Here is a 22,505-nt window from a genome sequence, read left to right on the forward strand (position 1 = left end):
ATAGAGTTTGGTGGGTTGATTTATTTAAGAAACCAATAATCTTGCCCCTCGTTTCCTTCTAATATTATCACTCACCATGGTAAAAAATGGGATGCAAAGAAGCCCACCTATTTTCTTCGCACAAAATTATCATTCAAATTCTAAAAGACCAAAAGCGTCACATGAGGTGATGGAAAAAAAAGTAAGAAAACTAAGTTTGGTTTACTGATCTATTCATTTGATATTGTCATCTGTACAAGAAAGAAAATCCACCACCCAAAAGCTTATACCATGACTACACTATCACCAAAAGATATTGTACAACCTAATTCCAATCTTAAATGTTCTGAAGAAAACTTCAAATACTGATATTATGAACCTCTGTTAGTAATCTAGTATTGGCGCCTGGAAAACGTCATTCTTCCATAAAAAAATCGGCTGTTATTATCACCTGTGCCCTTTTTCTCCATTACAGCAAAACCTCATTTCCAACGGAAACTGCACAACCTATAACTTAACCCATGCAGTATTGACAACACTACCCCGAAACTATATGTATAAAACACTGCTGCTAGCAGCAAAACAATCATGTTGCTCCAAAGTTGGCTGGAACCCCACTACCATCTTTTAGCCCTTGAAGGCACATGTGCAGATTCCTTTGCACACTGTCTGCAACCAATTTTAGCCTACCTTGACTTGCATCGGCTGGTGAGCTCCCACTAACCTCCACAGTTCGTGCCACCCTCTGTTTACACTTATCCCAATCGTCGACACGCAACCAACAGGCCCTACCTCCATGGCTACCTTCCATACCAAGAAAGGATACACTGGGACTTTCGCCGAAAGAATATCTCAACCTTACTGAAACACAGTACGGTAACCAAGCAGCACCGCCGGCAGCATTGACATGAGGGATGTGAGCAGAATCAAGAACAACAGTCAGTGCAAAATCAACAGAATTATGATTCCGGTCATAATGGATGTTGCTTCTGAAAGCAGATGAGCTCTCAGAGTTGTCATCTGTGGTCAACCCTGCGTGATTTTCAAGACATAATTCAATTCGTGGTTTTTGAGCTGAAACCATGTCCCCAATTTGTGCCTGGGATAATCCCTTTTTCCAAGCTATTAATTTCAAGAATTCTCTAAGAACTGAGACAGGTAAGGTGAGCATAGTTATGAATGATGCAACACGAGAAGCATCATAGGGCTCTGATGCAACCCGACGACTGAAGTAGTCACATATTTCACTTATTTCTGTTTGACTTAACTCTTCTTGTGCAGGATTTGAGTTTTGCTGCTGTTGCTGCTGTTGGTGATGAAAGCGTTTCACACTTAACACCTGAAGAAGCAGCTGAACTCTGTGGACACTGACAGCAAACACATAGCCCCTGCATATGAATGAACACAGATGCCATTTAGTGCACCCATTATGAATAGCAAGAATGAAACCAAAATATTAAAATGCAAGTGATTATGCTTTTTCTTTTTGGAATTTAATCACAATTTGTCATATATTCACCAAACTTGATTTTGGTTCCTCTGGTTCCAATTGCATATTATCCCAGTCGTTGAACATAAGAAATTAATAGGTGTACTGTATGAATATATGTTAGTAGGACTATGACCACAAACCCCATTTAGACACAGTAAACGTGATTCTTGTAATAAAGTTGAGCGATACACATGTGAGTAAAACTACAGCAGAAAATGTAGCACATAAACGAGTGAGATAGTATGGTAAGGCAAAAATTACTTACCCCACAAAAAAACGCAATGCAGGTTGCTCTGGGTCCAAGTTCAGAAGTGCACCTTCATTTTCCTTCAAAATGGATCCTAGAATCTCTTTCAAAAGATCTGGCAACTGGGCAAATAACCATAGTACTCCAAGATACTTAAGAATACCTCTGAGAACCTTCTTAAGTGCAACAAGAGGAACCCAGCCACCCCCATATCCTCCATCATCACCAAGGCCAATAATGGCTGTGTTCAGCTCACCTCTAACGTGGGCAGGGACAATTGCTCCAGGTGGCCTACGTAGAGAGACAGCAGAGTTCATCAAAGCTAAATTTGATGGCCCTGCCAATGCATTTCCCACACGATTTAAACCAGCTGCTGGATTTCCTGTCCTAGACATTGCAGCAGAAGCTGGCAAGTTTATTCTACTTCCATTTGCACCCATTAACTGGGAACTTGAACTAGGATTTGGATTATTTGAATTTGCCAGTCCGCCTGCCTGTTGTGCAGTGAAATTAGGATCTAATCCATTCAGCTCCTGGGCAACATGTTCCATGATGAAAGGGCGAAACTGGGGGCATGGTAATGACCCTCCAGAAAGACGACCCTCTTTAGGCGGTGTTGCAGGCTGCAACCACACCTGATCACCGGCAAAGCAACGCATGTCAACAGCAAACTGTTTCCTGTACATGATTCGTATCCAATACGGACCACGGAGCACAACAGAGACGTCGATAGGTAAAAGTGAACTTGGAACAATGCCCGGGCCACCTCGCCCAGCTGCAGCTAACATGGAAAGGGTTTGATTGGTAAGGCCACCAGGAGCAGACATGGCAGTGTTTCCCCCAGGACCAGAGGTAGGCTGGCCAACGTTTGAAGTTGAGCTACCAAGAAGTCCTTGTGGTTGTATATAACCAGTCTGTTTAGGTATGGAAGATAGAGCAGCTGCTACCCCTGGAACAGGACCAGCTCGAGCTGGCCTGGTTGCAGCAGCCAGAGCATGCAAGGGACCCGCAGTCAGCCGAATGCAATCCAAAAGCGATGAAACTTCAGCACCATTTATGAAATCTTCTAGAAACTGTACAAAGTAAAAGCATAAAAAACATTCTGATCAAATGATATTGTTGTATCTACACAAAAATACAATTTCACATGTTTCTGAAACCAGTTACTTCATGTAAGTAACTGGTTTTTTATCACCACTGAAATAGCAGAAAACAGATGCCATTTAAGCATTGCAAGTTAAAGGAAAGGAAACTGATAAATAAACTAATTTCAAGTATTTTCTAGTTCATACTGCAAAAATCAGCCAACAAAGCACAAGAAAGATGCTCCACAATAATGTCACTCAATAAGTAGCATAAATAATCAGAGTATGTAAGAAATCGACCAGCTGTAGTCAAAGGAAAGAAACAAACAGAAATCAGTTCACGAAAAACAAACCTACCTTAGTATGGGGCCAAAGTTGGTCTGGAGATACATGCATTGTGCAACCCTCTTTACCAGATTCCCACTCAACAACAAAACGAGCAAGGACAGCTGAACCAAAGCTAAACCACAAGCTCATCAGCCCAACTGCCTCAATCTTGAATGCTTTTCTCATATGTTCTGTAACTTTCTCTGCAGTGTCTGAAGCAAACTTTGTACCCGATACTTTGGCATCAGAACTTGTCTCTTCTGACTTCTCATCAGCTCTTACCCCAAGCAATTGCCGCATGCCAAGGGCAAAAGTTCTTGCATTAGCAAGCCTTTGTATATCAGCCACTAGTTTCTTTATACTATCTACCTCAACTGACTGATAGCTCAAAACAACACCATCTGGATCATAATGTATGTGTGAATCAATGTCAGCCGTATTGGCGATTCGAACACCTGAACCCCATGGCGTAGCACTGCTCCCTTTCTGAAGCTCCCATAAATCCCTGAAGTGCTGATCATTTATTTTAACATCCCAATGCATGCAACCAGGTCTGCCAAGTCGCAAGCATATATGTTGCCATGAATCACCTCTGGCAAATGGAAGTCGGAACCAAATGTTAGAGGATGCACTTCTTAAACCCACTTCTTCAACGTATGAGATATCTAATGAATCCATTTGGCTCGTCAGCCTAGCATGCTTAATGCAAAGTGAACAGTGCCTGACCACATGAAGCAGGGCTGCTATATAAATGCTAGATGGGGCATTCCCTTTATTTGCTTCTGCAATCAAACTTCCATAGCTGTATCCTTCAGCCCTAGATATCATTTCAGTAGGTACAACCCCTTGTGGCAAAGACAGTTGAGAGCCAGATGAATCCAAAATCTTTCTCCTCTTGCAAATTGCTGAGTTGTTTTCAAGACCCTGAAGAGATGGAATCAAATTCAACATATCTGAAGCTGTTCTCTTCCGAGATCTTTTATCGTGTTTGGGTATAACATCTTCATTGCCTGTGGATTCCATTGCCTGGGCTGCAAATAGTCATTTCGGCAGTGATGTGTGTTTTTAGGTAATATATATCACAGCATTCAAAAACATTATATGATAAAGTTGAAGAGAAGAAAGCAAGTATCTTACATACGGGAGTTGAAGCACATGAATTGGCTCCAGCAGCCTTGAGTGATTCAGCTTGAGGTCCATTAGGTTTGGAATTAGGAACAGATATGCGAGAACTAGTTGGTAGAGGAGATAAAAGTCGAGATGACCGACTTCCACCAAAACCATCATTAGAGGAATCACTCAGTACTCTAAGTTGATCTTCATCCATAGCAGTTGAGGACACAATGTCAACTGAATGCGGAGATTTAAGAGAAGCCAGATCCTGTTCAGACTTTGAAACAAATAACCTTTTCCCAGCTGCGCTCCTTCCTTGTCCTGTGGAAATCGATCCAACAGAATTGGATTGAACTGGGCCCTTCACACTGCCTGATGAGAACATGGAATCACTATAGTGGTTTGTAACACCTGAAGGTTTTGTTACATTGTTAACCTGAGATGTTTGCATGCCTCCTTCCCACTTTGGAGATGGGGTCCCAGCTTTTAGACTATGGAGGTTCATTGGGACAGAACCATAATGTGAAGGTAGGGATCCATGATTTTGAACAGAGAATGGAGATGCAGAAGAACCTTTCTCGAGTCCAAACACTTCATCAACAAGTGATGAAAAACCTGAAGGATGACCTTTTGCATTCTGTATGGAACTCTCAAGTCGAATATCAGAAAGAAACTCACGTACAGATTCTTGATTTGGACAAGCAGCATTGGGCAAAAGAGAGTGTAATTTTCCCCAGTCAACCAGGCTTAAATTCATTTCATCTTTAAGTGCCTGCAGCTGTCCTATATCAATTCTTTTGACCCGCAGCACCTGATTAAGGACACCAAATAAAGTATCTTTTCCAGAAGAATCTGGCTGAGTCTCTAACAGCTTAAACAAAGGTTTAAAATCCTTATCAAGTTCCATCATCAGGAAATAAGAGCTCCCACAGTCTGGAAACGCCATAATTAGCATTGCTGAACCGTTCAAAATGTTTTTGGGTACTTTAACTGTACTGAATCCATGCTCGAATACCTACAAGAATGCCCAATAAGCCAGTGGTCTTAGGTAAGTCATTTCTGAATAACCAACTTAAACTCGGTCCAAAATAGTTTGGGAATTTGTCTTTTTCTTTTAACAATAAAAGGAATGAAAACAGGGAAATATACCTCTAGCCCTAAGACACTTCCGATAGATGCAAACAAGTGCAATAAACTTTTGCTTCTCAAGCTTACAAATACATCAGCTGCAGTCATAGATCCCTGATTCAAAGCTTCTTCACATTCTAACAATGATGAAGAAGCAACTATGTTTTGCGATGATTGAAGAAGGAAACGGCCATTTCTGAATAACATAACAGGGACATAAATTTGAGAAACTAAACTCAAATGCCTAAGATATTAGGAAAAAGCATCTTAGAAAAGTAAGGTACCTGATATTAACTCCAAGAGTAAAAAAACATGAGGCATAGGCACGCACACGCAACACTTCATACCCTTCAGATTCCTTGCTGAAGCCTTTATCATCCTTCTACAGACAAAAGCAGCTTCATCGTTTAAAATTTAATGAATGGTTGAATGGGAAAGAGGTAGGATATAATATTACAAGATTTGTAAAAGGGTATCACAAATTCAGCCACAAATTGTATCTTAGCTTGCAAAATTTAAAGGCCAACTGTGTTTACTGGAAGATCAACTACATGTCAAAAGTGTTCAGCAGCAAAGTATTTACCAAGCAGCGGAAATTCCACACACACACACACATACATACATAACAGACAGAAGATATCAGAATCTAGCTACAGATAGTCCATGCAAGAATGATGAGAAGTCCTTATGGTGGCAAAATACGAAAGTAGTCAAATACCCGTAATTCACAATATAGTTCTCCAAAGTTACAAGAATGTTAACAAAGGAAAACCCCAAATTGGGGTGATACCAAACAAGAAGCATCAAACCACATATGCCAAAACCCAAAAGAAACAAAAAAAAATTGCCTGATGTAGCATATCAAATTGATACTCCAAATGTTCCCTAACAAATGTACACTAACCTGTTTATATTCAACATCAGGTCCACCCAAGTGAGACTGGAGTACAACATCATCTGCTGCTCGATAGACGTGGTTATTTTTTTCCAGTTCTCTTTTAATTTCCAGTAGACGAGTATACCGGTTGCAGCTAATAGCTCTTAACAGCAACCTCTCAACATCAATACAACTCTGGTCCAAGAAAAACTCTGCCTCCTTGCCTGTTAGTGGATCTATGACAAAATTGCTGTGTATGCACTTTATCTGAAGATCTGGCCCAGGTTCAATTTTTATGAATGGGCATGCACCTGAATCAGACATGCCAGCATTTTTATCGGACTCCAGCCAGTATATGATTTTTAAACCAGGAGTTCGAGGACCGGATGAATCAGATTCCCCGTCAGGGTTCTGCATGGAACCTGCCGCATCGGATATGAGCTCAAATCGAATTGCATCTTTCCATCTTCCCTGTCGAAGAGCTTGCACTTGCCTGATGACAGTATCCATAACAAGTGAAACACATAGATCGTGAAGAACCGAGTACAATATTGAAAATGGATTTTCTGCTGCCGCCATTCGTCTCTCTAGATCATCCCCGAGAACATGGCGTCGCATTAATTCTAGTTTGATAGGTTTATTCTTTTCACCAACAAGCAGCTCCAAATGTAATATCCTCCACATGGACAAGTGTCCCCTGTAACCAAGAGTCACTAAAACCTTAAACTCTCCATCCACTTTAATCAATGCCGTACCATCGGAAACTTTTATCTCGGAAATTTCCTTAGGAAGAGAAACTTCTAGCAATTTCGTCCGCACAAGAGCGTCCAGCTTCTTCAAAGCAGGCTTTTGCTGTTCTTCATTCAAGGTATACTGAGTACCAACATCCTCTATACATTTAGGCAACCGCTGGTAACTCCCCGTTAAGAGAATGTCAATGGCAGAGGGCACATCATAAACCGGAGCACGGGCTTGCTGAAGCCCCTCGTGCATAAAAAACAAAGAATCCGCAGCTTGAGTAAAACACATATCGTGATTTGAAACAGTCGAAGCTAGCTGCTGGCAGTGCTTTATCAAAGGAACCTACAAAGCAAAAAACCTATAAGCACATCCCATCCAACAAAGAAAGAAAAAAACTTCCTTTCCCTAATTTATATTCAACTCAACCAGTGCCCCAAACCACCCCGTAATTCTATTCATTATCAATTATGTATCTCCCAAATACAAAGTTTTGGAATTTGTAGAGACCAATGGATTGAATGAAGAGTATGCTATGCAAGAAAAAATAGCAAGATTTGATTTTTGGCGGGGTAACCTGTTGGCACCACTTGGAGAGCACATTGAGGCGGATCATGCGCTGCTGGGTCTTGCTGAGGAACTTGAGGATACTGATCTTCTTGTCTGTATCGGACAATTCGGTGGACCTGCATTTTTCAACCAGTTCTTTCAGGTTGCTGTATGAATCTTGGGCAGCTCGGGAAACCAGGGTCGTCAGCTCCACCGTCTGTTGCCCTAACTCCGCAGCCATGTCTGTCTCTCAATCCTCAGAAATTAGGGTTCTCTTGTCCGATCTGTGTTCCGTTCTATTCCGTTCCGGCATTAAATAGCTTCGAACGCTAGGGTTTTATGTTAGGTAGGCCGCAAATTTCCCCCAATTTGGTTCCAATTAGAGCGAGAAAGGAAGCAAGAAAGCAGGTATGAGTAGGAAGCAGAATAGGGCTTTCCCTCTCTCTCTTTCTCTCTATCTTGGTATATGGTTTCGTTGGACTAATAGTTTAGGAAGCGATTCGGGTATCCCGTTGTACTTGAGCGAAACTTCGATGTTCCGTTAGTCTCTACCATTCAGATATAATATAAATAATATAAATGGATAAGATCATCAAATTTGTGTTTGAGTGAACATGAAAAGAAAGACCTCATGGTGAGTGCGAGACCGGCTGTGTAGTTAAGAAGTTTTGATGCCCAAGATTTGTCTTCACTTACCATATATACTGATAGATAGGTGTGCACTGTGCAGAAGCTCAGTGTTCAACCAACCGTGGTTTAATAAAAACCGTGGTTTAATGAAAAGATTCTTTTTTTTTTTTTTTAGAAATTGTAATTTATATTTTTTTAAAAGATTTTTTTTAAATATTTTTTTACATAATAAATAAATAAATAAGTATTTTTATATTATTATATCTAAATATAATTGATAAATAAAAATTTTTTTATATGAAATACTTAAATATAAAATTACTTTTATTTTTTTACAAAATCTTTTAAAAAAAATAACTCAAAAAATTTTTTTTTTAAAAAAACTCACCCAAAATAAACCTGAGAGTTTTTAAGTTTGGTCTCCTCTGACCAAATCTCAATTCGATTCTTTCTTTCTTTTCTTTGTAGTCATGTGACCTTCCCCTTCTTATACCTTTCACTTATTTTTGTTAAAAATAAATATTTTAAAATTAATATTAAAAAAAAGAACAATTACTAAAACTTTAATTATATATTTTTATTTAATATAAAAATTTAATTACAAATTTTAAAATAATAAATTTTTATTAAAAAATAAAAAACTACAGAAACTAATAAAAAAATTAATAATTTACTTGCTCATGTGCTTTAAATCCATTTTTTTTTAGTTTTATTTCTAACATCCAAATAGTTCTAGCTTTGGTATGTGGTACTGGTAAGCAGTTGTGTTTTCACTTCAATGTGGAATCTTCCCTTTACCATTTCTGTTTCTTTTCTCCCTGGAATAAACTAATTGTTTCTTAAGATTGTTAAAGTGCACTGCAAAAACTTCATAAATAGAAATAATTAACAGAGTCCCAAAGTAGACATACTATTTATGCATTTAGCTGTCAAGAAAGTCACGATTGGTGTCTTTTCTTCTTTCCTTCCATATCTGAAAAGAATAATGAATATCGTGTGCGTTTTCATAATTAACTGGGGACAGAATGTGATGGGTAACCAAATAGTTAGAGCGTGAAATGTGTTGCTGAAATCTTTTTTGCTGAAAGTAATTTGTTACTTAGTTAATTTGTTACAACCAAATAATGGGGATTTGCAAGATTGAAATTCATAGTTTGATTGTGAAGAAAGGAAACCAGGAGTAGAAAGGAGAAGACTTAATAATAAATAAACAGAAGATAAAAAATTAGAAACGAATTGACAAGGAGATAATAGAGTCTGATAGCTGCGTAAATAATAAAGGGTATACACGATCTAAAACAAATAAAATGCAGTCTTAATATTAATTCAAAGCAAACCCAACATGAAGCATGAAATAAACCAAAGGAGAGGAAACATAGCCATATCGATCTCATAGAAGATATTAAACTATTAATTTAAATGCTTAAGATGGTAGAAGCATCAGGCTAACTAGCTAAGAAAATGCTCGTGAGAACCATCTGGGACTCCATGGATGCCTTAAGTAGCTTAAAGCCATGTACGTAACACATTAAAGGTTATATTACAAAGTCGGAATAGGTTACGTTTAAATGAGATGACGGTAAGAGTTGAGATACCTTGGTAATGCCCTATATACTTATCTAAATTTTTTTTGGTTAATGTAATCACATAGAAATTTTACGTCTAATATATCTTCATCGCCATCGCCTGATGAGGATCCCAGAACCAGGACGAACAATCTCGCGTGCTCCATGCCTCCCTCACTCATGTTGTTCGTACTCTCTCTTCCTTCTTTCATTTCATTAATTCATTTATGTTGCGAATTAATTGAGTGGGAAATTGCGGTGGTTCTAATTTTGCAGATAAAGTTGGTACGGACTGAAGCTGCGCTAATTGCAGGAGCAAAGGATGTTGGACTCTCCCCTTCCATCGTTGGTTCTTTGCCGAGGAAGGAAGTCGCTCTGGTTGAGGTACTCCATTATTTACTATTTTATCATCATGATTACATTAACCGTTACTGTTAAATGTTGTCACGATTGGTTGCCTGAAATTGTTTCACCCCTTAAATTCGAAATAGGATTGTGCTTAGATAATACTGTTTTTAAGCTGCTTCACAATATTTTTAATTATAATAAACATGGCCTCAAGCTCTTAGTATCCAGGTCTGCCAATGTAAAATAAATTTAAATTTATTCTTTGCACTTAATTCACTAGTGTGTAATTAGACTTCCAAACAAAGAAGTCTTTTCTCTTGGATTGTACTGCCTGAACATTTAATTTCAAGTCAGTTCTTTAATATCATTGTTTAGTATTAATTACAACTAATGACGTTCTCCCTATTGTTTGGTAGTTTATTGTGGAGCACTTCTGAACTAGAAGTAGTTCTCTTTATGTCTAATGTAACTTTGCTTTGCATATTAATGAAGCAGGTGCTAAGTTTTCATATGGTAAAGTGGCTGAAACAAAAGTTCTCAAGCGTTGAGAAGGAAGAATAGCAATACCAGAAATAATCTATCTTGACAGAGTCTAAATTTTATGCTCTCATGTTTGTAGAATAATTCTGTTAATAGTATCTACTTAGTGTTAGTGTATATATCACTATATAAAACTGAGATTGAGACAAGTGTATTCACTCAACTATATTGATATGTTAGTTGGTTATTTTAATCACAATTTATCTTAATTGTTGATTATCATTTTTTATTTTTAGATTTATTTTGTGATTACCATCATTTTGGGATGTGATTATGTTTTAAAAAAAATTAATTCTCATAAAACAAAATAGATTATAGTCACGGTAAAAACCGTGACAATAGATAAAGCTATGGTCACGATTTTAAGGTGAGGTGATCATAGATAAGTTATGGTCACCGTAAAAACCATGATCATAGATAAGGCTATAGTCACAGTTTTAAGGAAGGGTAACCATAGATAAGATTATAGTCGCGGTTTTAAGTTGGGGTGACCATAGAGGCTATCGTCACAGTGAAAACCGTGACCATAGATAAGACTATGGTCACGGTTTTAAGTGGGGTGACCATAGAGACTATCGTCACAATTTTTATGCGTGATCATAGATTAACCTATGATCACGGTAGAAAAACGCAGTCTAAAGTGCCAGAATATGAACACTACAACCGTGACCATAGAATCAGCGACCATAAATAAAAAAAAAACGTGACCATAGGTCAAAAATCATGACCATAAACCTATAGTTACCCTTTTCACTACTTAGACCTTTTTTTTGTAGTGATTGACTATTAACATTATTAGTTAATGAAATTAGATTAAATGAACCTCAAATTGAGGAATTTCAATACCTCAAATTCTCCTCTCAATTAAACTTTTATTTGATCAAATTTCATAAATTTATAATGTTAATAGTCAATTAAGACTCTTAGGTTGCGTTTGCTTTTGAAAACAAGACAAGACACTGAGAACTAGATAGAACTGACAGAAACACAAATTAATGTTCTTGTATTTTGTTTGGTGATAAATTAGAACAAATTATGAAAGAGTAATTTATTATCAATTTTATTATTCAAAAAATTTAGGAAAAAATTAATAATAAGAGTTATAATTAGTAAAAATTAACAAGAATAATGAAAGGAAAAAAATAAAAAATAAATTGTCTCTTATTAGTGTCTTCATTTTCAAAATCTCAATGGCAAAAAAAAAATCATTATATTCAATATCTTTGTGGGGTAAAGAAAGAAAACAAAAAGTAAAAAAAAGATTTTATTTAATAGATTTATTAACATTAATAAATAATGATCAGAAATATCTTTTTTTTTAACAAGAGGGCATATTTCCATAGAATTAATCAAAATGTCAAAAGCATAACACGTCTTCTTATTGATACTACTCATTTTAATACTAAAAAGCCTTCTCCTTTTTATCCTCATGAATCCACCAATACTATGCTTTTTTCTATGTTTATATTAGTATTATTTACTTTGTTGGTTGGAGTAATAGGAATCTCTTGTCTCTGTGTCTTTCCTGATTAGATAAACATAAAATACACTAATTCGGTGTCTCTTGACATAATGTCTCTGTTCATATCTCATATGTCAAATACGATTTTGTGTTTCTGTGTTTCTGTCTCAGTGTCTCGTGGCTGTAAACAAACGCATCCTTAGATGTATGCTGTGGTGTCGCTTAACGTGTCATATTAACAAAGTTTTTACCCATCAATAAAGAAAGTAACGAAAAGACTACCATGAATAATTTAAATCTTTAAGGAACAAGTTTCATTAATAAAAAATTTTTGAGGACCAATTTGAAAAACGAAGGATCTTTTAGAGATTAAGTTGACCATTTACTCATATTTTAAATATGAACTACAATGACATTTTTATTTTTATTTTTTGTTTTTAAACTAATGCTACAAGAATCATTTAGTCTCTTAAAATAGAATCTACAAAAAAGACTTTAAATTTTTCTTAAGGTTTAACTTTGTTTAAGTTATAAAGAAGGTATTTTAGTTTTTTTAAATGAACTAAAAGTGTAATTAAGGTTTTTTTCTTAAATCAAATTTTAATTTTCAATTTCTAATACAATCAAACAAGATGAATTAATTTTTAAAAAATTAACGATAAAAAGTTGTTGTTCCGAGTTGTAATCTAAAATCATGGTGGATTTTGAATATGGACGTGAGATCCAAACACTTAAAGTTAAGGATTCTAACTTGTTTGTCGAGACGGTAATTATTTTCGACCCGTGTGGGCGATGCCATGTAGATTGAACTTGTCCTTATTGAGTCGATTTAGATGCAGTTTATTTTGTGATTTATATATTTTTTATTCAGTGTGTAGACTAGACCCATATTTAATGGGTGTATGTATGAATAATTGCTTTATTCTTTTTAAAATTATTACGAGAGAATTTTAGTTTTTAGAGTTCACATTTACTATGTCTAATACAATTAAATAAATTTTATTTTAAAAGCATATTTCAGTGTTTTTGAAATTAATGATAAAAAATAATTAATTTTTAAATGAATTTAATGGGTATTTTAGTCTTTTTGCAATTAAATTCAAATTTTAATTTGTAATATAATAAAAAAAACTTAAACATAAAAGAGCATTTTAGTCCATTTAATATTAATCCTAGAATACTAACTTTTAATAATATTAAAAAAAGCTTTAATCCTTTCGAAAAATTAAAGTATAATTATACCTAAAGATTCAAATAATATGCTATTTTCACAGGTTACACATGTGTCTTGTTGTTTTTATTCACGTTTAATTATTTTCATCACGGTTTTAAAATTGTTGGTGATATTTTTATTATTTTTGTCATTTAAAATTATTTTTGTTGATACTTAAATTTTTGAAAATATTTTTAGTAATTTATTTTTATTTTTTTACTTTTTGGTGACATAGCTTGCTTTTTATTAGATAGACTAATTTGTTTATAATTTTTTACAAGATATTATATACTATATTTTGATTATCCAAAATTTTTTTAATTGATTAAGAGACAAAGTTATATATTTTCCGTTTAAAAAGTGAATTTATGTTTTAAATTAAATTTTTTCTGCCTTTTGATAAACTATGTTTTATCCATGTAAATGTTTTTTATTTAAGAAAAAAAAATCCAACTCAATTTTATCTCAAATAAATTCAATAATGTCCATTTTCATCGCATAAAGGCATAATGAAAATTATTCATAAAAATTTGTAGAGTTCCCTCTAAGTTAGTCAATTAGCCATAATCACTCTTGTAAAGCTGTTCTCTGATTAAAAACAAAAGTTGAAAACTGCTGTACTTACAATACATATGTTATTATAGCAAAGTTCTGAAACTTAACTGATCATCGAACCGTTCTAAATATTAATTTATGGTTCAATCAGTTCGATCGTAATTCAACCGAAAATCCGTTTTTAATAAAATAATACATAAAATATAGATACACACAGTAAAACATAATTATAATCTAATATAAATCTTAAAATATTATCCAAAATAAAAATATTACATAAACCACATTGTTATTATCTCTTTCAAATACAAATTCAAAAGTCAAATTAAAAAAAAACAACCATAAAATGTTATATGATAAACTATTCCAAATTCTTCACAATTCTACACCACACAGTAATGAAAAATCACAGTTCACGGATAACTAACAACAATGACAGTTAAAAAAAATTATCTAGAAGAGAGCAAGCTGAGCAGTGAGCATACAAGGGGACAGGACACGACTGGAGGAGCTGACGCGACTAAAGGAAAGGAGCGTGGTGGAACAGAGCTGGCACGACGGAATAGTACTGCATGAGGGAGGCAGGAGGCGAGACCAGTTGCAGCAGCGACGATGGCTATGCGATGGAGGCAGCTTCCAGAAGTTGCAACGGCGACGGGACGGAAGTGAGTGAGTGAGGGAGCGAGGGAGGAGATCAATGAGAGGAAGGAGATGGAGAATGCACTACAAGAAAATGAAGCATTTGTAACAAAAATTAGTGACTGTTACATAATAACAATATTTTGTAACAACAATACATTTTGTTACAAATTATGTTGGCTTTTGTAATGAATCAGTATTTTGTTGTAAAATTTTATAATGTTTTGTGATAAAAGATGAAGTTGTTACTGTTCGGTAGTCGGGTACCGGACGAATCGGATTAGTGTCCTGGTTGATGAGGGGGAGATCTCGCCTGGTCATAAGTTGCCGGGTTGGAGTAGACTACATTCCGAGCACTTCGTGTGAGGAGGGGGGTGCCACCTGCAAAGACGCTCCGACGCTCTAGTCAGCTAAGTGTGCAGGCGAAAAAGGGTTGAATGGTATGTGACGTACTTTGGGGGAAGGGTAGGACATTCCCCATATATACGTGTCAGAGGTGGGCCCATCAAGGACAGGCCCACCTTCCTCGATGCTTCCTTCACACAGCTGTAGCAAGGCTGTCAGGGACGCGTGTTCGGGTCGGCGGCTGAGCGCCTCGCTCCAGACCATTCGAGTCAGGTGGTTCTCGGGTCGGGCCGGCCCGCTAGTGGTTTTGGGCCAGGCCGTAACAGTTACAAAAGTTCGAAATATTTTGTAGTAAAATATTCATTTGTTTCAAAAGCTACAATTGTTTTGTAACAAAAAATTAATTTGTCACAAAATTTAATATTATTTGTAACAAATTATTTGTTTCACAAAATAGAAAGATATTTTTGTAATTAAAAAAATTATTTTAAAATATTAAAATTTTTAAGGATGAAAAAATTTGTTTTTTAATTTTTTACAAAATAATTTTACTTTTATTTCAAAAATTTAATTTTTTAAAATATTATTTGTATTAATTAATTATTTTTTATGAAAAAATTTAAAGAATTATTTTTACCAAAGATAAGAAGACTAGAACGCATGATCCAACCTCTTAAGTGAGTAGAAAAAAAAATTAAAGATTAAATGATTAATTTTAATAATTAGAGATGTTATTTTATATTTTTTTTAAAAAAATTAATATATAATTTTACTAATAATCAATTTTTAAATATAGACTAAAAACAAATTTTTTAAATTAAAAGAATTTAATTGTTAAAATGAAATGAAAATAATTAAAACTTAAAAATAAAAATAAATATAAAAAAGTAAGAACCTAATTCTAAGTTTCTAACCCTCACTCTCTCATCACTCTCTATGCTCTCCTCTCATCTCCTCCCACAGTTTCTCAAGTGCTCAACAATGGAGCTCCTGGAGGAAGAGGCTGCGCCGTCAGCAATGCCTCGTCTCTGCCACTCCTTCGCACTCGCATCTACCAGCGCCATCTTCTTCTGCGTCGCCGTTCGTGTTCGTCATCTCCTCTACGTCGTCGTCGGTTCCTGCTCCGTCATCCACGGTGTTGCTTCTCTGCGTCATCGCCGTTCGTGCTCGTCTGCCATCGCATTCTCTGCGTCGCCGTTCCTGCTCGTGCTGCTCCTCTGCTTCTGCTACCCTGGTCCCTGGTCCTCTGTCTCTGCTACCCTGGTTCATCTCGACCGTTCTCCTTCCTCCACGGTGGTTCATCTCTGCTGCTCGTCCCTTGGTTGCTGGTTTTTTATCTGCTGATGGTAAAGGTTATTTGAATATTGATGCCTATAATATTGTTCTTTAATATTCTTGTTGTCTATGAACGTATTGTTCTTTTGTGATTTTGTCCATGATTATGTGTTATCAATTGATTTTAGGGATAAACTTACAAATGTTGTTCTTGTTATTATTGTAATATATAAACCTACTGAGTTCCATATGTGGCTGAAAGAAAAGAAAAAGAGGTATGTGAGTCTCAATTTTGGGTAATTTTAATCCTTATTATTTGGGGTTTTAACATTGAGTTATGTTATATTTTAACTCATATAATTGAACTCATAATTGCTGTTGTAGGTAAGGATTTTGAAATCTAGAGCTTTTGAAATGATTTGAACAAAATGAATGGGAGTGAAACTAGAAAAGGATAATGATGTGGGCTTCTTTATTTGAGAATTCTTTTTGTAGGTAAGGATAAGGAAATATTAAGTTTAGTTGTTTGAAAGCTTAAAGGTTAATGAGAAAATTTTAACGAATATGAAGAAAGTGTTTCAACTAACTCCCTATTATGTTTTGTTTTCCTAAAATGTGACCAGTCCAACTAACTCTGATTATAGTTTTTTGTGCAATTGTTTTTCTACTGCAGGACCCTTGTCCCATTATTTCATATATGCAAGACATTAATTACCATCTAACTGGACCACTGCAAGATTGGATATCTAAATCAGAAGATTTTGTGTAAGTTGTCTACCAAATGCTAATACACTATTCTTTGAATTAAATTTATCAATTTATTTTTTTCATGTTAATTATAGTTTCTTTTCTTCTTTAAGTGAATATAGTGAACACTTGCAAATTTTATAGGTCCTTCTTTCAAAATTTGAATTGTACTCAAAGGTTTTTCTCGCAGTGCTGTCATCATTGCGGTTGGCAGCGCAGTACTAAGACTGTCCAGTTTATTTGTTTATTCATTGATTTATTTTCTTCGTTATTCTTAATACTCCTCATTGGTCTATTTCAATGATATTTCATCATTACCATAAGGAAAATAATGTTCTGAGAATATCTTTTCATGTTTGTCTATGAATTATTCTACAATCTTTTTGAAGCATGCTCAAGTTATATTTAGCTTTAGTACTTAGAGAAAATTTAATTAGTTGAATTCATAGGTTACAAAAGAGCTAAAGCCAAATGAAGTATTGTTACTATTATTATATTTTTATTAAGGTTCAAGTGCCTGGTATCTTAGTATTTACTTTGAAATGCGGGTTGTTTTATTTCTGCTTGGTGTTTTGATCAGTCAAGTCAGAGCAGAGGTCTTTAGTCCCTTTGTTAGATCATCCAGAGAAAGCTGAACTTGAGTCGGTACCTGACTGCTCAGATTCAACTGTCATAACTAAACTCTAGTGCATCATGCTAATCCAAACTGATCTTTGGTAATAATTTTGTTGTTGGTTGTTTGAACACTTATCTTTATCTTTAACAAAATTGTTTTGTAAGTGCTATTATTTTAATTAGTTATGTTTTAGAATTAGGTATATATAGTAGTTATTCTTTGAGATTGTGGGGGATGGTGCTAGACTTTTATAGTTAGTGGAAGTCATAGTGAATCTATATGCTTGAATTAAATATGCCACTCCTATCCTTTGAGATTATAGGGAATGATGCTAGACTTTTATAGTAAGTTATAACTTATAAACATGCTTGCATTGCATAAGTAATGTATTTTTGGCTAAATGAAAATATGCTAGAGGAATTGTTTGGTATTGATACTAAAACAGCACGCATAGTTATTTTATGGTTTGCTCTCTTCACTTGACATATTCTTATAAAATTTTGCTTATTCGTGCTACTGCAGGATCTTGCTCCTAAATGTGCCTTTGCTGATGTTGTTCTTTGCACTTTGGTTCTCAAATTGAGTTTATTTGCCTCCAATTGAACCCCAAGGGTTAAAATGAAAAGTAGAATACAATAATCTTGTTTTTGTTATAGTATTTGTAGACTCAATGACATTATGAGTCTTTGTTTAAATATATTTCCATCTTTTGATTTTGAATGTACATAAGTTTTTTTTCCTCCTCATGTAAATGGAATAAGGATTATCGGTTGCTAAATCGGTCGCTATTTTTGTAATTTTTTGTAGTGATATATCAATTAATTTAAAAAAAATACAATTTGGTAAATTATGTGTGTAATTTGTATTAAAAAATTGTTATAAAATAAATGTTGTGCTTTTGTAACTAAAGGAATGAAAGATGTTACAAAATCAAGTTATATTTTGCAACAAAATTGTGATAAAAAAATTATATTGTTACAAAAAATATCTCATTGGATAAAATTTGTTATTGCTTTTGTAACATTTTTGCTTTTGTATTAAAAATTTGTTACAAAATTTTACTTTGTATTGTAATAATTTTATTTTTTGTTTTAAAATTTTTTTGTAACGGGACATAATGCAACAGTTATTTTTCAGATTTTTTGTATTTTTTGTAACAATTTTTTTTGTTACAAGTCACAATTGCTACTTTTTCTTGTAGTGATGAGGCGGTGAGATAGATGAGGCATGAGGGTGCTGTTGAGTGTTTTGGATTTTTGGTAGCTTAGTTAAATTTTCTCTTCTTTAGACCAAAGACTTAAAAAGTCGACCGGATCCGAGTGTGGTTTTTGAAACTTACGTTTATAGTATCTATTCGATTCGTTGTTTTCACCTGGTTACGGTTCGATCGGCTAATTTAAACTGATTTTTAGGATCTTGTATTACAGTAATAGCTAAAAGAGAATATATATATATTTATACAAATTAACTTACCTCTTTATCTTATAATTCATCATATATATACACAATGTTTAATATTGTTGACAATTATAATAATAATAATAAAAATAATAATTTATTAATTCAGCTATGAAGTATATTTAGAACTTAACATATGTTTAATTATTTATGTACTTAATTTAACAATATTTTTCTATTGATACTTTAAATATTTCTAATAGTATGTTTGATAATTTAGTTTTCATGGTAATACATATATTAAAATGGCTTAAAAAATAAAAAGAATTGAAATGGTAGTTTATTTCAATGTTTGTTTTCGAAACGCAGATAAACAAATTAAATAAACACTATTTTGACACTAATGTTTTGCCAGTGAATCAATATGTTTTTTCTTTAGTTTGTTAAAAGAGAAATAATTTAAACATACAATTAATTAATAATAATTATATTTTTATACAAATTATAGAAGTATTTCGTATATAAATAATATTTCTATATGGATGAATTTTGTATATAAATTTTTAAATTTGTTTCTAATTAAATAGAATTGTGAAAATAAATAAATTTAATAATATTTATAAATAAGTAATCTTCAAATAATATTATTCAATTTTTATATTGATTTTGTTCACATATTAACAACTTATTTTTTTAATCTTATTTTTTAATTTAAATTTAATTATTTTATATATTTTACATGTTAAATAATTTAAAATATTTTATTTGTTTATAATTTTTTTTTAATTATTAATATTAAATTTATAATTCTAAAACTAAAAAAAAATAATTTTTTAAACTCAATAGAAAAATGGTAGAATGATAGTGTCTGTTGAGCTGCTAGTAAAAAGATAAAGCCAATTAAGTGTGTTACATATCTAATTAATCTATTTTAAAAAAAGGCTAATAAAAAAATTAAAAAATTAGTATTAATTTTTTTCACACAATATATTTGTTTGTCAAGCTCACAAAATCTATATTTTAAATATTTTATATATTTATCTTTCATATACTCATATGTATGATAAGGTAAGTTATGTTAAATAATCTATATTGTATGACTCCAATTTATATATATGTATATATATGTCATATTTTATGATGGATCAAATCTTAACCAAATAGAAAATAAAGTTAATATTTATGTAATTTTTTATCATATCTCGATGATATTTTAATTGTTCTTACAAAAAAAAAGAAATTTAATAAAAAAATTCATATAAAAAAATATTGATATATTTTTTTAATAACAATTTTTTTTTATTAAAATGTGTTACTTTACTATATTAATATATTACTTGGAATACTTATATTATTTTAAATAATATATACGGTTTAAAAGAACATTTAAAATTTATTATTTGTATTATTAATATTATTAAAAATATATTATTATTTTTTCTTAAAATAACATTTTCTTTTCTTTGGTTCATCAAATAAGATGACAACAAAAATATTTTACCTAACTGGATCTACGAAATAAATATTATATTCATTTATTTCTATATTACATACAAAATAAATAACTAATGTTTAAAAAAATTAATTACATAATTATATCTTAATAAATTATAATAAATGAATAAAATGCAATGCTACATATATATTTGTTTTTCATACAACAAAAAAATATTTTTAAATATATATTAAATAGAATAATTATTTATTAAACTCATTCTTATGCAAATAAAAATTTCTTTTAATTTTATATCTGTAATATTTTATACCAATTCATTTTAAATTTTAATTACTTTTTGAATAATTAATAAAACAGTAATTCAAATAATTGTATAAATATAATTTTATTTTAATTTTTTATTTTATTACTATTTACGTTAACATCAAGAATAATTTGAAATAAAAGATAATAAAATTATTGTAACTGTAATGTATTATATGCTTTGACTGCACTCTCTATTTTGTTAAGAGTGCATTAGTTTTTGGCGGAATAACCTGTTGGCACCACTTAAAAAGCACATTGAGGCGGATCAAGCGCTGCTGTGTCTTGCTGAAGAACTTGAGGATACTGATCTTCTTGCTGCCCTAACTCTGCAGCCATGTCTGTCTCTCAATCCTCAGAAATTAGGATTGTCTTTTCCAATTTGTGTTCCATTCATTGCAGCAGCAGCATTAAATAGCTTCGGAAGCTATAAAAAAGAACAAATGCGAGAGCAGTTCCTTTCGCTTACACACTCTTCATCCCTTTTATGTCATCACCTTTGAGGGCGTGCTATGCCTATGTTTTTTTTGTTTTGGTTTTTTGGTTTTATTAATACTTAGTTGTGCCTTTTGCCTTCAATCAGCTCTGACTCAATGCTCTCCTTCTTTCTTTACTCAGCGCTTTATGTAAATCATTGGAGAGTGCAATAGATTTTACGATTACAAGTGATTATAAAATTTTATCACAATTTACTTAAAAACTAGAATGCATTATAAACCACTTGCAATTAGTAATAGACTAATAGTTTATGAAAGCCAATGAGTAATAACTCAAATGGCATAGTTTTTCCATTATCAATTAAGACGTTGCGAGTTAGAGTCTTCTATCTTTGGTAAAAAAAAAAATAGTTTATGAAAAAATTATACCAAAAGATGAAATACATCACATTGCTACGAATTTATGAAGAAAAAAAAAATCTGTGAGTAGATGCAGCAATTTATAAATGTGATTGTGATGTATGTTATCATGATTGACATAATTATGATTTAGAATGGTCAAATATAATGTACTTGTTTCAATATCATTAAATTGATAAAAAATCATTTTTTAATAGTTTTTTTAGTGTATTTGACAAATTTTTAATAATAAAAATAAAAATATTAAAAAAATAAAAAATATATCTTTTTTGAAAAGTTACAATTTACATCTTTTTTTAAAAATTTTCTTTTCTTAAAAGAAAAGATAGTATCACATAAAAAATGAACAAAAAAAATACTTTTATCTTATTTTACCCAAATATAATTAATAAATAAAAAAATCTTTTTACATGAGATATCCAAACATAAAATTACTTTTATTTTTGTAAAAAAATCTTTTAAAAAAATATAATTTTAAAAAAAATCTTTTTAGGGAATGGACCAAAATAATGGCTCATTCTTAAAACGCTCCTTGTTAAGTATGGAGTGTTGTACACCTTGTTAATTCATTAAATCCAAACTCTTTATTTATTATATTTTATTTAAATGGTCTAGATTTAAAAAGGTAACCTATTAATCAGTTAACCATTTTTTTTATAAATTTTAGATTTTCTTGTAAGTTTTAAATATTAGACTGAAATCTAAAACAAAAAATAGTACATAAATATTAAAAGTAACATGTCTGTACAAAAAAAAAAAAAAACTGAACTTTAAAATTAAAATAAATAATACATAAAAAATTAGTTAAAAATCCAAGCACCACATCCAAAAAAAATATATATTAGAATCTTAGAAAAAATAATATTAAATATATATTATGTATATAATATTAAATAGATCGAGAAAAAGCTTTTTATTTTTATATTTATAATTTATGATAAAAACTCACATTGAGTTGTCAACATGTAAATTTTATAGTTGAAAATGATTCGATAATAATTTAGTCAAATTTTTTAAATCA

At 32.5% G+C, this 22,505-nt stretch overlaps 2 protein-coding genes across 3 annotated transcripts; one reads left to right on the forward strand and one right to left on the reverse strand.

Moving 5' to 3' along the window:
- Positions 1–172: 172 nt before the first annotated feature.
- On the reverse strand, positions 173–21,175 carry LOC107645813 (mediator of RNA polymerase II transcription subunit 14). 2 transcript variants are annotated; one of them, XM_088491259.1, is made up of 9 exons: positions 21,047–21,175; positions 7,564–8,015; positions 6,276–7,331; positions 5,656–5,753; positions 5,393–5,567; positions 4,268–5,258; positions 3,161–4,161; positions 1,737–2,791; positions 173–1,367 (listed from the first exon to the last, which is right to left on the reverse strand). In XM_088491259.1, exons 2-9 carry the CDS (start codon positions 7,774–7,776, stop codon positions 566–568), a joined length of 5,391 nt encoding a protein of 1,796 aa, XP_088347385.1. In that variant the 5' UTR covers positions 7,777–8,015; positions 21,047–21,175; the 3' UTR covers positions 173–565. The 2 variants fall into 2 exon arrangements, with proteins under 2 accessions (XP_088347385.1, XP_088347384.1); XM_088491258.1 differs by lacking the exon at positions 21,047–21,175 and having other exon boundaries at positions 7,564–8,166.
- LOC107645808 (uncharacterized) lies at positions 14,421–18,248 on the forward strand. Its single transcript, XM_088490459.1, has 4 exons — positions 14,421–14,517; positions 15,739–16,178; positions 16,781–16,872; positions 17,993–18,248. Exons 1-4 carry the CDS (start codon positions 14,421–14,423, stop codon positions 18,051–18,053), a joined length of 690 nt encoding a protein of 229 aa, XP_088346585.1. The 3' UTR covers positions 18,054–18,248.
- Positions 21,176–22,505: the final 1,330 nt, after the last annotated feature.

Source organism: Arachis ipaensis, chromosome B6, assembly GCF_059453495.1.
Source record: "Arachis ipaensis isolate K30076 ecotype BB chromosome B6, ASM5945349v1, whole genome shotgun sequence".
In the NCBI taxonomy this organism is placed as follows: domain Eukaryota; kingdom Viridiplantae; phylum Streptophyta; class Magnoliopsida; order Fabales; family Fabaceae; genus Arachis; species Arachis ipaensis.

Bases quoted from the DNA above. Each gene is read 5' to 3' on its own strand.
- LOC107645808 (XM_088490459.1), top strand. From the start codon at position 14,421: ATGAGGGAGGCAGGAGGCGAGACCAGTTGCAGCAGCGACGATGGCTAT. The intron at 14,518-15,738 runs GTGAGTGAGGGA...CCTAATTCTAAG, and splicing joins CGGCGACGGGACGGAAGTGA to TTTCTAACCCTCACTCTCTC. The intron at 16,873-17,992 runs GTAAGTTGTCTA...GTGCTACTGCAG, and splicing joins TCTAAATCAGAAGATTTTGT to GATCTTGCTCCTAAATGTGC.
- LOC107645813 (XM_088491259.1), bottom strand. From the start codon at position 7,776: ATGGCTGCGGAGTTAGGGCAACAGACGGTGGAGCTGACGACCCTGGTT. The intron at 7,332-7,563 runs GTTACCCCGCCA...TTTGCTTTGTAG, and splicing joins TCTCCAAGTGGTGCCAACAG to GTTCCTTTGATAAAGCACTG. The intron at 2,792-3,160 runs GTAGGTTTGTTT...TACTTTGTACAG, and splicing joins AACTTTGGCCCCATACTAAG to TTTCTAGAAGATTTCATAAA.